Genomic DNA, 12,607 nt, shown 5'->3' with positions numbered 1-12,607 from the left:
ATAGAATTAAATTAAATTAGATTAAATTATTACATTAAAACATTAAATTATATTAAAAATAAAATAAACTGATTGGACATAAAATAAAAAAAATACAAGTTAAAAAAAATACAAACAATAAAGACAATAAAGTAAAAAAAAAAATGCTAGTGCCTTTATTCACTCTAGTCAACATTATTCATTCTAACCAAATTTATAACCCAATGAGTGTGTTGGCACGGCCTGTTCAATAACCCTGAGGTCTTTCACCCTGCAGTTAAATTATGAACAGTAAAAAAAAGGTTTGACCCAGCATAAAAGCAGGGGGGAAAAAACATGCTTGTGCTGGCCACAAAATGACCATGACCTTTCGATGAATGTTGGTTATTTCTGGCCAATAAAGGACACACAACTTTTGTGAATTACAACAGCGCTGAGCCAGAATGTGGGTTTCTTTTATAAATGAGCGAAAAGAGAAAAGACAAAATTGAGAGTGCGGCCGCCGCTGTGAAAGACGCCATTGTTACACACAGCTGGGCTAAAGTGAAGTGATTATGAGAACATACTGGGTAAAGTGTGTTTGGCATTGTGTGTGTGTGTGTGTGTGTGTGTGTGTGCGCATACAGTATGTGAACGCCAGGTTATGACGACTAACACCAACCCAAATAATAAGATTCAAATGTGAAACACAGAGAGTCTTAAAACTACAAAGAATACTTAAATCAAGACTGCAGGTGAATAGACTAATATTATAATTTTTTTAAGTTAATATATCAAGTTAATATCTAGTTTTCATCATACTTCACCAGTTTATTGATTGATTAACACACAATTTGTGAATTTACAAGTAAAAATCCTAGATGTTTTCACCAATTAAATTGGATTTGTGAATTTACGAATCGTGTTTTCAATTTACGAATTGGATTTACGAATTGTGTTTTGAACATTTTTATTGAACTTGTGTGTTTACGAATCGTGTTTTGAATTTATGAATACGAATTGTGTTTCCAACATACTAATTAAATTTGTGTATTTATGAATCGTGTTTTGAATTTACGAATTGAATTTGGGTATCTACAAATAGTGTATTGATATTACAAATTGGATTTGTGTATTTATTGATTGTGTTTTGAATTTACGAATTGTCCAATTCGTAAATTCAAGACATGATTCATAAATACATATATATGTAAATAGATAGGTTTATTTTTTTTTTATTACAATTTTTCTGTATAACAAGTTTAATAAAAACGCTGCAGAAATATGCAAATAAGGCATTATTTGTTTAAATATGCGTTGAGTTCTGCTAAAGTTGTGACTTATAATTCAGTGCACAAGAAAAAAAACTCATTTTGTGAAAATAGCTTTTGAAAATATTTATATTAATTGAAATCTCCAGACAAAAAAGGATAAAGTGGTAAAAAAATGAAACATTAAGTATATTTCAGATATATTTAAAGCCCAAAACCTCCGATTTGAAAGATGCAGTAAACAAAAAAAAAAATGTTTTCCTAACATTTTCAGTTAGACATTTTTGTGCCGTTGAATGCAAAAGAAGATCATTTGAATAATGTTGGAAACAGGTAACCATTGACATCCACAGTAGGAAAAACAAATACTATAGAAATCAATTAGTATATGTTCACAAAATTCTACATTTGTATTGATTCAATTTCCTTCGATTTAGTCTCTATTCAGAGGTCGCCACAGCGGAATGAGCCACCAACTATTCCAGCATATGTTTTACTGGGTTGATGTACTTCCAGCCACAAACCAGTAATAAGAAATACCCATACACTCTTATTCAAACACACACACTACAGCCAGTTTAGTTTATTCAATTCACCTACAGCACTTGTGTTCCCAGTGCTAACCATTGAGCCACCGTGCCACCACATTTGTATTCAACAGAGAAAAAAAAGTCAAGGGCGAGATTTTCATTTTTGGGTGAAATATCCTTTTAAGGAACACAAATGGTTCTTCAAAGGAATCATTATGGAAATGCTTTTAAAAGTTGTGTTTTTATAAGTGAATGTAGACATATTTCGACTGTACAACAGCTGACACGTTTGTCCTTTTTAGAACCTGAGGTTTCATCGCAGCACTTGAGCTGCATCTCTAGCTGCCAGTTAAAACACAGCACATGTATTTTCTTCTAAGACGTTTTGGTAAGACGGCGACTGCCAGGAACATAAATATAATGTAACTTTGCATATTGTTACCACAACAAACAGCTACACCAGCAGGACTGCAACAGGGTCACGCTGGGCTGCGAGGGAGGGACACCACTGCGCCTTTTAAAAACCATTCCTGCACCAGGAGACTGAAGATGTTAAAGGCATATTTCAGACAAAAATTAACATTTACTTAACTTGGTCACCCTCAAGTGGTGAGTAAAATCAAACTTTTATTAGCTTCTTTCTTCTGTTGAACACAAAATAACATATTTTGATGAATGCAGACTTTGACTTCTAACCATTGACTTCTATTGTAATAAAAACAAATGCTACGAAAGTCAATGGTTTTAGTTCACCCAAAAATGAATATTCTGTCATTGTTTACCCCTTTACTTGTTTCAAATGAGCTTCTTTGTATATATATATATATATATATATATATATATATATATATATATATATATATATATATATACATATACATACATACATACACACACACACACACACACACACATACATACATACACACACACTGTAAATATAGTGAATGGTTACAGGTTTCCAGCATTTTTAAATATCTCATTTTGTGTTAAAGTCAAACAGGCTTGAAGGATATTAAAGGTGATAGTTCCCCCAAAATGAATATCATGTCATCATTTACCCCCCTTTATTTGTTTCAAATGAGTTTCTTTATATGGAAAATAAATAAATAAACATATATACTGTCTATATTTTGTTTGAAAAATCCTGAAAACCTGCAACCATTGACATCTATTGTAATAGAAACTAATACTATGAAAGTCATTGGTTACAGGTTTACAGCTTTTTTAAAAATATTTTCTTTTGTCTTGGTCAAACAGGTTTAAAAGAAAAGTAAATGATGACATTTATGACTTGACAAATTTAAACAATGACAAATTTAAAAAGATAATTCATCCAAAAATGACTATTCTTCATTTACTCGCCTATATTTGTTTCGAACCTTTATGAGTTTTTTATTTAGGAAAATATCAACACGATCTTACAGCAATTCGTAACTTTTTGATGTAGTGGCTAATTCGTATGAATTTGTAAGAGCTTATTCATACAATTTAGTATGATTTGCTCATCCTCAATGACGGTTGGGTTTAGGGGCGGGGTTGGGTGCCACACCTCCTATTTAGAATTGTACATTTTTGTATGACGGAACTCGTACGAATTCTTATGAATTAGCCACTAAACTGACAAAACGTTAAATAGTTACGTTTCCTCGTAAGATCAGGCTGGAAAATATATTTATTTTGAAGAACGCAGAAAACCAGTAACCACTGATGATTTTTAGCTTTCCTCAAAATAAATATATAAATGTTGAGAGTGAGAGTAAACGTTGAGTTAATTTTCTTTGAAAAAAAACAAAACAATGGGTTGTCCAACACTGAGTGCCATTGAAGATCTGTTACAGTTCCCTTAGCAGTTCTTAAAAAGAGCCTTTTTTCCTTCTTAGCATGAAGAATATTGTAAAAAAAAAAAAAAAAAAAAAAAACTTTTTATAAACATTTTTAAACAATGGAAAGTTTTAATAGATTTCATAAGCTTCTTAAAGTAACCATTTCATTTTAAGCTTTCCCGATGATTTATTGCAACATAGGCTCATTCAAAAACCATAGCCCTGTAAACATTTCTGGAAATCGCGAATTGTGTAGCCAGAAGTTCGTATGGCTGCATTTTGTCTTTAAAACGAACACAACGGGGCGTAAGGCTGGTTGATCAATCAAAAAGTAATCGAAATTGACATTTAGAACCTATAATCAATCAAATTTTTCCAGGTCAATTTTAAATTACTTTCCTTACCGTTTGTGGAGTCAAGTGACCTCGCTTTGTTAAGGCTAATTTATACTTATAGTATTCTGATACTATACTTATACCTAACATTCGCTTATGGTCCAGTGCAGACTTTGCATAACTGCACACCTCCAAAAAAAACTTAACTCCACATCACAACAACACATATCGCAAGCTTGATGATTGGTCGATTTGGTAGTGGTGACAAGGGTGGGCGGTGCAGAGAGCTGCGTTTTAAGCAATGTATGTTTTAATTTCAGTTTTTCAGCGTTAATGTTCAATATTCATAGATAGTAGATAGTGTATGTTTCCTTCAATTATTTTAAAATCAAGTAATGCACCCTTCAAAAATCTCTCACTAATAAAATAAATAAAATAATTGTTCATTAATTGTAATCGAGTTAACATGTTAAATTAATCAAGATTTTATTTTATGCCAATTCTTGCACGCCATTAGTATGCATACTTTCCTGCTGTAACCAGTTTGTCCAGTGGCTCGTCACGTACAAGAGGATTTAAGACGCAGAGCAGAGTTGACCATGACAACGGAGTTTGGAGTCTGGCAAAGAACGGTTCCAAAAAGCAGGTAAGACAAAAACAAAATCCAAAAAAATGATCAGTGCTTTTGAAAACACTATCGGTTGGGTTAAAGTAAGGGGTTGGGCAGGTCAGTCAGTTGGTTGAACGTTCAGTCAGTCAGTCGGTCGACAGCGGCCTCTGGTGGATTTACGTGAGAACAGCAGGCGCGAATGGCAGTCGTGAGAGAAATTGGAGATCTGGAAAAGCATACCCAGCGCCCTCTAGTGGATTTGAAAAAAAAAAAAAAAACGTAGCTCCAGCCACAGATTTGTCGCTCTCGAGAAATGTATAGAGGGGTATGTAATCATAAAAAGCCTGGGCTGATTTATTTGCTGTAGTGTATTCAAGGACAAGCTCAGGTGAACACTATAGTACGCTACAGCAGCTGCCTAGGGGCGCACAAGTGTTTACAGTCATGCGTTTTATTGAGTATGACACTTTATAGCCATACTTTGTTGTTTTTATAAGAGTACTGATGCTTTTTCCATATAGAAATGAGCTATAATGGAGATCGAATGTTCTTCCCTGGGGCGGCTGCCTCAGTCCCAACCTGGTTTTCAGAAGTATGCTTTCTGTGTTTCCCATACACTTTCTCCCAGTTACAGCCTCCCGATTTCCCCGAGCAAGACAACTGGAGGAAAGAGCAGCTGAGGGTTTTGTTTGACGCAATGTCTTCCTCCCTCAGAGCCTTGTCCCAAAAAGACCCGTGCTGAAAGGGGAAATTCACCAAAGGTAGGCAGGGCAAAGAAAAACAGCATTTGTCACAATCGTTAAATCGCTCCGTTAGATTTAGGAAAGCTGCAATATCTATCAAGAGCGGGACGAGGCCTGCCAACAGCAGCACTTCAGTTCAGGTGAAATAATTGGCTGTTTGGTCAAATCCAAATACGGATTATCCATCTAAGCACAGTTAAAAAGAGCAAAGGACTCGTTAAACAACAAAAAAAGAAAGACAACAGAGAAATTTAGGTTAGTTAGCAGTCGGTAAATGCTGAGAGTGGAATAGGAAACGGCTCGGTTAATGTGAAATACACAGAAATTGCTCAATTTAACCTGACATCACAAAGATTAGAGTTAGAGCGAGTCACTGTTAAAACAGATTTTGCATGTTGAGCAACGGTGCATTCAGAATTAAAATGACGCCATCAAACAAGATAGTTTCGCACAATGTATAAACAATATAATACAGATCTGCTGAGCACAACAACAGAAATGTGGTGTAACTAAACAAAGCTAGCTGAATAACTTTAGAAATCATCTTAAAGCAAACAGAACATATCAACATAAATGATACATAAAGGGGAAACCGTCAGAATTTTATATTAGCTTTATATAAATACATGTTTCTATTATTGGATGATGCAAGCATATTATTAAGAGCACTACTGCACTGCAAATAGTGGAATATTAGAATGTAGATGTGTGACCCTGGACCACAATTTTTAGTGGTAATAATTATTAACATTTAGTCTAAATTGTCCAAATTGTCAAAATTATTGATATTTCTTTTATTCCAAATATCATTAGCATATTAAGTAAATGTTTTGGATGTTTTGCAACTGGTATCAATGACAGCAGTATCTCCAACAGAAGCTGTATCTGAAGGCGCCATATAAAATGGAAAATCTGTGTTTTTGAAACTAATGAAGACAGCAGAAATTAATGATTCATATGAATTATAACATATTTACTGTCCTAAAATATTTTAAATGTTTCTTAACATAAAATATATTATGTTCAAAAGGGGAAAAAGCTTTAGCTTTTTACCCAGACATTTAATAAGAACATATTTTATAGCAGTAATCACAATACTGTGAAACCATGATATTTTTATCCAATATTATCATACCGTCAGAATCTTATACAGGCCCATGACTACTGTAAATATCTCCAAACTTATTTTTTTTTTTACGTAAAAAGGAAATACCCTTTATATTTAGATTTTTTTTGAACTCTCAAAATCCATACAGGCCTATTCAAACAGTTGCATCTCTGCCAAATATTATCCCACCCCAAATAAATGTACACATAAATGCAAAGCTTATTCTTTTAATGAAGATAGCAGAAGTCAATGATTCATTTGAATTATTTAGCCTGACATGTTTTCTGCTCCAAAATATCTTAAATGTTTCTTAACATAACATTTTTTCCCAAGATTTTCATACTGTGAGAATCTTATGAATATCTGCCACATATTATCCCACCCCACAAAAAAGTACACATAAATGCAAAGCTTATAAATTCAGCTTTTAATTAAGACAGTAGAAGTCAATGATTCATTTAAATTATTTAGCCTGTTCAAAAATATTTGAAATGTTACTAAGCTTAATGTTACATTTCAAAGGGGAAAAATGTTTTTTTTTTTTTTTTTTAACCCAGACATTTAAGAAGCATATATTTTAAAGCAGTAATCACAATACTGTGAAACTGTGATATTTGTATACAAGGTTATCATACTGTCAGAATTTTGTACCGGCCCATGCCTACTGTAAATATCTCCAAACTTATTTTTTCAATAGCAATGTGCATTGCTAAACGTGTCATTTAGACAACTTAAAAGGAAATATCCTCTATATTTCGATTTTTTGAACTCTTAAATTTTATACAGGCCAATTCAAACAATTGACAAATATTATCAAACAAAAGTAAATCCAAAGATGATCTATTCAGCTTTCACGTGATGTATAAATCTCAATTTATTAGTTTAATTACTGACAATTATTACAGGCTTTGTGGTCTAGAGTCACATATAATAAACACAGAACGATAACAACACATTCACGGTGACTCTAACTTAAACCCCAACGCCCTCGAATCTAAAAGAGCGGAAAATGTTGGAAAATTCGAAATGCATTAAAACTTAATGCTAACCACTTGTCCCGAGACATGTGCAAGGCCCCATCTGAGGCCTTTAGCCCCCCGAACGACATTTTGCACATTTGGCAAACCATGCTTCACTTCCATTACGTAGGAAAGCTTGAGATTCCCCACCTGTTCGGGCCATTCCAGAAAGCCTTTTATCCATGTTAATAATTCATTAGCAAGACCTATTGTTTACATTTACGCGCGCGTCCTCGTTTATTTTTAATAATTAACCCTAATTAAAAAAGACAGACAAATCAGACTCGTCTTGAAGGACTGTAAACATAAAGGCAGGTGGAATTACGATGCATTTCCCTTATCTCCATCTTCTCTGAATGCACCGCCAAAACCTCACCCAAAGAAATGACTGCACCGTAAACGTGGCCTGCCGCAAGATTTATCCAGCCTGCAATCTGAATCGCATCTAAAGCCACAAGAGACAAAGGAGGGTTTCTTTTTAACACACGCAGTATACGTGGCGCGATTGCAGGTTTGAGGAATCTTTTTATCGTGGCGATCAAAATCAGAGTGGAGTTAATGCCAACACGGGCTGTAAATCAGTATGATAAAGGTTTGGGCTTTACTCGTAAGCCGTGGCCCTTTTTTCCCCTCGCTTTCTCACATTTGTGCGTATGAGAGACACTTTGTCACAAATAAAAAGCATCTGCATGATATGTAAACACTAATTATTATAGGCTACACACAATGCACAAATGCAATAGTCAAAATACTTTTACAAATACACGGATTAAGCATGAATATGTATACATACACTGGTTGCCTCATATTGATGTTTCACCTCAAATTCATTCTCAAATTTAACCTCAAATTTATTCTGGCTTATTAATTTTGCAACCTTTACATTTTTTAAAGATGAACAAAATATAGTTTAAAATATATTGTATATTATAAGATTGACATACACTGTAAAAAAATCATTGTCTTAAATTTTAAGCTGGATCAAAAAACATGAGTCCAATGAACTTATATCATGTTAAACTGACTTAAAACAGCTTGTGTAGCTTATAAAATTAAGTTAGAACATGATTAACTTAGATTAATAAGTTACAATGACCTAAAAACATGTGCTGTCAGGACTAATTGATCATATATTTGTGTGTGTGAGTGTGTGTAGGCTATATATCATCATATACAAATGACATAAATATACCTCAGGATGAACAGGTCTTCGAAAAGTTATTTCCATATTCGTATATTTATTTAAAAAAATAGGTAAATGCATTTATATATATATATATATATATATATATATATATATATATATATATATATATATATATATATATATATATATATATATTTTTTTTTTTTTTTTTTTTTTTTTTTTTTGTGCTTTTTGTCCTTGTGGAGGATTATTTAGTTGTCATAGCCTATATAATCAAGTCATAAAACGGAGAGGGCCAATTTAGAATAAAAAATACATTAATTGACCTTTGGATTAATTAAATAGGTCAAGTAGATTGACCTTTAAATATTTGCATTTCTAAAAATCTTTCATATTTGTAGTAGGCCTATATAAAATAGTTTTACATTGCTACAAAAACTGTTTGAATTTTTCTGTTCAAGCATGTGAATAAAGGACATTTCTAGAACTTGCCGTGATATAATAATAAAATAATATTAAATATAATATATTAAAATAATATAATAATAAACATTTATTTCGGATATCATCTGTTAACAACTCTGACATTTCAGCACTGTTAACTGGATCTCCACCAGACGCACTTTTCGCAGACTGCAAATGTTAAAATATTTAACCCCTTTAAAATAACAATTGCAAAATTGCTCATTTAAAAAAATATATTTATATTCGTGACACCATAAGACAACAAATACATAGTTAAAACAGTATAACATAGTCTAATAACTGCATTTGGATGCGCATTGTGCACTAGGCCGCGCGATGCAGAAGCGCTTCTCCAAGCGCAAAACCTTTAAGGCACAGAACTGCAAACAGATTCTCTATTTTATAAATCTTTAATAATAAATAAAACCACACACATCTCTTTTAAAAAACGCAAATAATTATTAATAAAAAGACATGCTTATTGTATTTGTATACTTTACAAACGACTGCCGTTCAGGCCTACTTTACTGTGAGAGTGTTGCATTTTCAGCAAGACAATTATAATTAGCAAGAAAAGCAATTATTCGCCACACACAAAGACAAAGCCGTCGACTATGCAAAATGCAAGAAAAGGAGATTTATTTTAGACACACACCACTAGACGCCTTGATTCACCGACAGTTTGGCGTGACCTACTCTGTCGTGTGGAGGAAAAGAGAAAGGCCTATTTTGCAGCCAAGTCTAAAGTGGAAGCCAAGACTAAAAAATCCAACAAAATAAAGAAATAGATTAAAGGAATCAATTATGACAACAGATAGAACAATTGAACGTAAACGGACAAATCTATTTGGGAAGTCTATAACTTATTTCTCGCCCAATTAAAAAAAGTTATTTTAAAGATCTTTCAAATGTGTGCAAAAGAGGAACATTTAAGAGCCAGATAGAGCGACTGCCACAAAAACCGGGCCAAAATGCGCGAGGCGTCGGAGGAGATTCCAGCCGCAGCTCGACTCCTTCAAGCGGCATGAAAACAAGCCCTTACGCGCATAAATGCATGGCACAAAACTGCAAATACATTTTTAATTTATTATTAAACACACACACACACACACACACTTCAGCTGAAATGCTTGCTTAAATATAATAGTGCTTGTGCAAAATGGCTTTAAGTGTAGGCCGCCATAGAGAGGCTATAAATTAAAAAAACAAAAGCATGTTAAAATAATGATCTTGCAGTATATTAAATCCTAATTAACATTCTTAAGCATAATATGTTGTATGTGGAAAACTATTAAAACCAGTTATACAGCTGACTTCATAGAAAAGGCTTAGAAAAAATAAATCACAGCATGCTTTTTGTTGGCGTGCATATTTTACTATACTGCAAATGTATGAATATTTTTCCAAAAAAAAAAAAAAATGAAACGCTGAATAATATAGAGGGCATGTTAAGAGAGAGAAGAATATTTTGTTCTAATGATTGATGACAGTAAATTTAGTCAACACGACTTGCTTTGATTAAACCTCGGCCTGTATCTATTAAAGTAAACAATTTCATTGCAGTCTTGAAGGAAGGTTTAATCACGTTAATGTTTAAGTTGTGCTGTGTACTGTATAAACGCCAAGATCTTGATTTATAGAAATAGCATATTTTAGGACAGTGTGCGTGTCCTCTCGTCCCATAAACTAAAGCTTCAAGCTTCCAAGATTAAAAACAAAATCCATAAATTATAAATCAGTGCTCTGCACTACAAAACTTCTAACAGATTTTTGAAACAGCATTTGCTGTATATGCATATAATAGCCTGTTGCATAACGCAAGTTGCACTTTTTCTCGCATGCATTATTCGCTTTAACAGCAAGCGCTTCTTAACAGTTTTATTTCTTATGTAGCCTATTTAATAGTTTCAGTGGCTTACTTTATTGCAAATAAATGAACGAAGAACACAAAATCCTAAAATGAAGGATGACATTTTTTCCCACTCCAGGACAGGTAGATCAATCTGACTTCGCGTCTCTCTGAATGCGGGCGCGGACGAGTTCATGCACGGAGCTTTTGGACACACTGTCGGCTCATTCGAAACATCGCAGCTTAGAAAAAACTACTTTTATCAATACTACCATAACTCATAGAGTTTGACTTTAGAAAATACCGCTGGACGTGCTCGTCGCGCTGATCATCGCGTCTCCTTTTATATAAAATAGATTTGGGAGAAGCGCCATTTTCTCTCGGATCCCATGTGCAATGAAACGCACGAGCAGAGTTCCTGAACGGCTCCGTGCGCGCGCGATCTGCACATAAACGCGCGGACGAGAAATAAAATCTTAAAGGTCGCAATGCAAAACTTCACATGCATTTAAATGAGAAGCAACCCTCAAGACGCCTCTGGAGTTCTACAATGCAGCATCCGGACACACACACACACACGCACATGACCGGTTAATTAAAATGAAGGTATTTACCTGTGTCAAGCAGTACGGGGAATACATAGCTAGCCGGTCTCAAAGGCGGGAAATGATTTGCGTTTTGAAGTTGAGTGGAAGTTCGCCGCGTTTCTGCATTGCAATTGCTCGCCGTCCCCCCTTGCGTTTACTCCATGCTGCTCTCGCCGCTAACCCCGCCTCGAAGGCAGAAAGTGAAAGCTCAAACTTTAGCAGGAAAAAAAAAACTTTCCTTTCCTTCTTTCACTCCCCCTTCGCTCTCTCTCCACTTTATCTAATAAAAGGGCGAGCTGAAGAAGTTGTTTATAATCTACTACAGTCTTGCAACAGCCTGCATTCATCTAGTGATAGGAAAGGTGAAGCACGCAAAACTTGAGTAATGTATACAGAACACTCGTGTCATTCAAGGCCAGTCTGGCAGAATCCATTGCGAAAAGCGCACAGTACAGTAAATAATAATATGCAACACTTATCATTTACTGCTGATAACAGATATGATTACGGTACTATTATTATGAGCTAAGTTTTGTGTTTGTTTCCAATTTATTTCAGCTATTTGTTTATATCAGCTGTGCCCAAACTTTTCTGTATGAAGGGCCAAAATTCAAATTTCATTGAGAGCCTTGAGCTAAAGGTAAATTTACCAAATTATATTACATTAAAGTGCCATTGCCTCATTTATTTAATTTTATTTCAAAATAAAAAGAAAACATTACTTTACAGCATATTACAGCATAAACATTACTTTACAGCATAAAGCAGTGTGGTGTGGCCTTGTTAAATTATAGCAATGCAGGGACGCCCAAACACAGTCCTGCAGGGCCGGTGTCCTGCATATTTTTGTTCCAACCTCAATCAAACACACCTAGTCAAGCTCTTTCTTACAGTTGAAGTCAGAATTATTATCCCCCTGAATTATTAGCCCTTGTTTATTTTTTTTCCATTTAATTTCTGTTTAACAGAGATATTTGTTCAGCACATTTCTAAACATAATAGTTTTAATAGCTCATCTCTAATAACTGATTTATTTTATCTTTGCCATGATGACAGTAAATTATATGACTAAATATTCTTCAAGACACTTCTGTACAGCTTAAAGTGACATTTAAAGGCTTAACTAGGTTAATTAGGTTAATTAGGCAGGTTAAGGTAA

General features: G+C 34.1%; 1 protein-coding gene and 1 long non-coding RNA gene across 40 annotated transcripts in view; both read right to left on the bottom strand.

The window, feature by feature from the left end:
* nfixa (nuclear factor I/Xa) overlaps positions 1-12,607 on the bottom strand; it is a 253,724-nt gene that overhangs the window by 188,950 nt on the left and 52,167 nt on the right. For 10 of the 39 annotated variants that reach the window (XR_015475481.1, XR_015475482.1, XR_015475497.1 and 7 more), the window contains exon 1: positions 11,476-11,623. The exons of 28 other annotated variants lie outside the window; for them this stretch is intronic. Coding sequence is in view for 8 of the 11 variants with exons in the window: in XM_087235003.1 (XP_087091129.1) it covers positions 11,476-11,502 (27 nt within the window). In the remaining 3 variants the exon portion in view is untranslated. Of the gene's footprint in view, positions 1-11,475; positions 11,624-12,607 lie in introns of those variants that run through there. One more of the 39 variants, NM_001366172.1, reaches the window with a different exon arrangement.
* LOC147837522 (uncharacterized) lies at positions 1,199-6,144 on the bottom strand. Its single transcript, XR_015477033.1, has 3 exons — positions 4,616-6,144; positions 2,633-4,073; positions 1,199-2,527 (listed from the first exon to the last, which is right to left on the bottom strand). It is a non-coding gene; the product is annotated as an uncharacterized LOC147837522 (long non-coding RNA).

Source organism: Danio rerio, chromosome 1, assembly GCF_052040795.2.
Source record: "Danio rerio strain M-AB ecotype USA chromosome 1, GRCz13ab, whole genome shotgun sequence".
Taxonomy (NCBI): Eukaryota; Metazoa; Chordata; class Actinopteri; order Cypriniformes; family Danionidae; genus Danio; species Danio rerio.
The sequence above is the reverse complement of the archived record's forward strand: the minus strand, read 5'-3'. Positions and strand labels throughout refer to the sequence as shown.